The 2,225-nt window shown below is 38.0% G+C and overlaps 1 protein-coding gene across 1 annotated transcript; it reads left to right on the plus strand.

Annotated features, from left to right (window-relative positions):
* Positions 1–519: 519 nt before the first annotated feature.
* On the plus strand, positions 520–1,446 carry PYL2 (PYR1-like 2). Its single transcript, XM_089620286.1, has one exon. The coding sequence runs from the start codon at positions 769–771 to the stop codon at positions 1,339–1,341; it is 573 nt and encodes a 190-aa protein (XP_089476412.1). The 5' UTR covers positions 520–768; the 3' UTR covers positions 1,342–1,446.
* Positions 1,447–2,225: the final 779 nt, after the last annotated feature.

Consider the following 2,225-nt stretch of genomic DNA (forward strand, 5'->3'; position numbering starts at 1 on the left):
ATCTATTACCTTTATAAACTTTGTTAGTTATAATTTTCTTTTTCATTTGATGTTCCTAACAGCCCCCCTCTTTAACGATTGGGTCATTATTTTTGGCCGAATCCCAATATTTGGACCGATTATCCGTTTGGGCTTAATGAACTCTGGTACCATGTGAAAGTATCATGAGAGTTCCATCTCAAAACCGATTGACAATGAGAGCGGTAACCCATAGTCTCTATAAACCTTGTTAGTTTTCATTTTATTTTCCACGTGGGATTCCTAACAATATATACAACAAAAATTAATAAGCTTAAATTTTTAGAATTATTTAAAAAATAATAATAAATAATATTAGTCTAGTCTAAATAAGTCTAAAAATCAGACATGACAAAATTAAATAAAAGGAAAAAAAAAATGTTTTAAATCAGTCCATAGATTCCATGATTCACGATTTTCTGTTAGTGTGAACATTCTTTATTTAGATATAATTTATGATAATTTCATATGTAACACCTAATACAATGATTTGATAAAAAAAAATAACGTAGGATTAAGAAAAACAGTACAAAAGATATCGCCTCACTTTTTCTCCCAACAGAATAAAATCACAAGGGCATTTCGGTCCACCCAAAAACATCATCATACGTCATCAACACTGCAAATCGACGACATAGGCGTGAATCGTGATATATAATCCACAGTCGAGAGAGAAACTAAAAAAAAAATAAAAAATTAGCTTCCCGTTTTCCAAAGAGAACCAAAAGACCATCAAATCAATACAAGCAAATGGCAAATCCACCACACGGCCTCACCCACGAGGAATACGCCGAGCTGGAGCCCCTGATCGAGACCTTCCACACCTTCACGTCGCCGGAGACGAGAACTTGCCGATCAGTGATAACCCAGCGAATAGAGGCTCCGGCGAATGCGGTTTGGGACCTCGTCCGGAGCTTCGACAGCCCTCAGAAGTACAAGCACTTCATAAAGAGCTGCACCATGCGCGGCGGCGGAGTCTCCGTCGGAAGCGTCCGCGAGGTCACCGTCGTGTCGGGGCTTCCGGCGTCGACCAGCGTCGAGAGGCTCGAGATTCTCGACGACGAGCGACACGTGTTGAGCTTCAGGGTGGTCGGAGGCGAGCACCGGCTGAGGAACTACAGGTCGGTGACGTCGGTGAGCCAGTTCACCGGCGGCGGCGATAAGGCTTACACGGTGGTGATAGAGTCTTACGCCGTCGATATTCCCGATGGGAATACCGGCGAGGATACCAAGATGTTTGTGGATACCGTTGTCAAGCTCAATCTTCAGAAGCTCGGCATTGCCGCCGTGGCTTCCGTGCATGGCGGCTCTCACGATCATTGAATTTTATCATTTCTAATTGTTTGTTGTTATTGTTATTATTGGTGTTTTTTTAGTTTAGCGGTTGTGGTTCTTGTCATTTGCCCTCTTCTTCTTCTTCTCTTTTTTTCTTTTTCGGTATAAAGATTAAAGATTGTTCATTAATTACTTTCATTTAATGTGTGATTATTTATTATAACTTAATAATTAGAAATTTTTTTAGCTAAAAAAATTAGATTTTTTTAATTTGAAATTAAATAAATATTCCATCAGCCATCGATGGCAGTGGAATACAACCGATAATACGCTCTTCGAAAACCTCAATATAGCTACGGATTTGGACTCTAGCCAAATCGGGTTCCAACTCATTGGATTAATTCAAATATTGTGAAAATATAACGAAGTTTCATCTCAAAACTAATTGACAATAATACGAGCAACTTATGATCTTTGTAAACTTTGTTAGTTCTCATTTTTTTTCATGAGATTTTTAACAAGTGTGTGTCCGATTTCGATGGTGGAGCAACACCAAATCACACCAATGGTCAAGCACAACATCAAATTATTAATAACAAAAATCTCTATATATAGTGGATTGAAGGAATCGATCCAATAAAGACCAAGAGACCTCGGAAGAAAAACTTAAAGACGCATATAATTAAATCTAATAACTCTATAAAAGAACAATACGATATAACTATTGCGTCTTCAAAAGCACAAAATAATAGTAATAATACAGGAACACAAACCGAAAGTGATTATTTACATTGTAAAGATAAAAATAAAAATGAGTACGAGGACCGCCAAGAATGAGAAGTACACTTTGACTATACCTCAAAGCAGCTCGAGACCTCGCTTTAAACTATTTCGTCTTTCGAAGAACACAATTGTTTCTTGTCTCGCACGGT

The sequence above is a fragment of the Urtica dioica genome, chromosome 7, assembly GCF_054948205.1.
Source record: "Urtica dioica subsp. dioica isolate 48M chromosome 7, U.dioica_male_clone48M_v1_H2, whole genome shotgun sequence".
In the NCBI taxonomy this organism is placed as follows: Eukaryota; Viridiplantae; Streptophyta; class Magnoliopsida; order Rosales; family Urticaceae; genus Urtica; species Urtica dioica.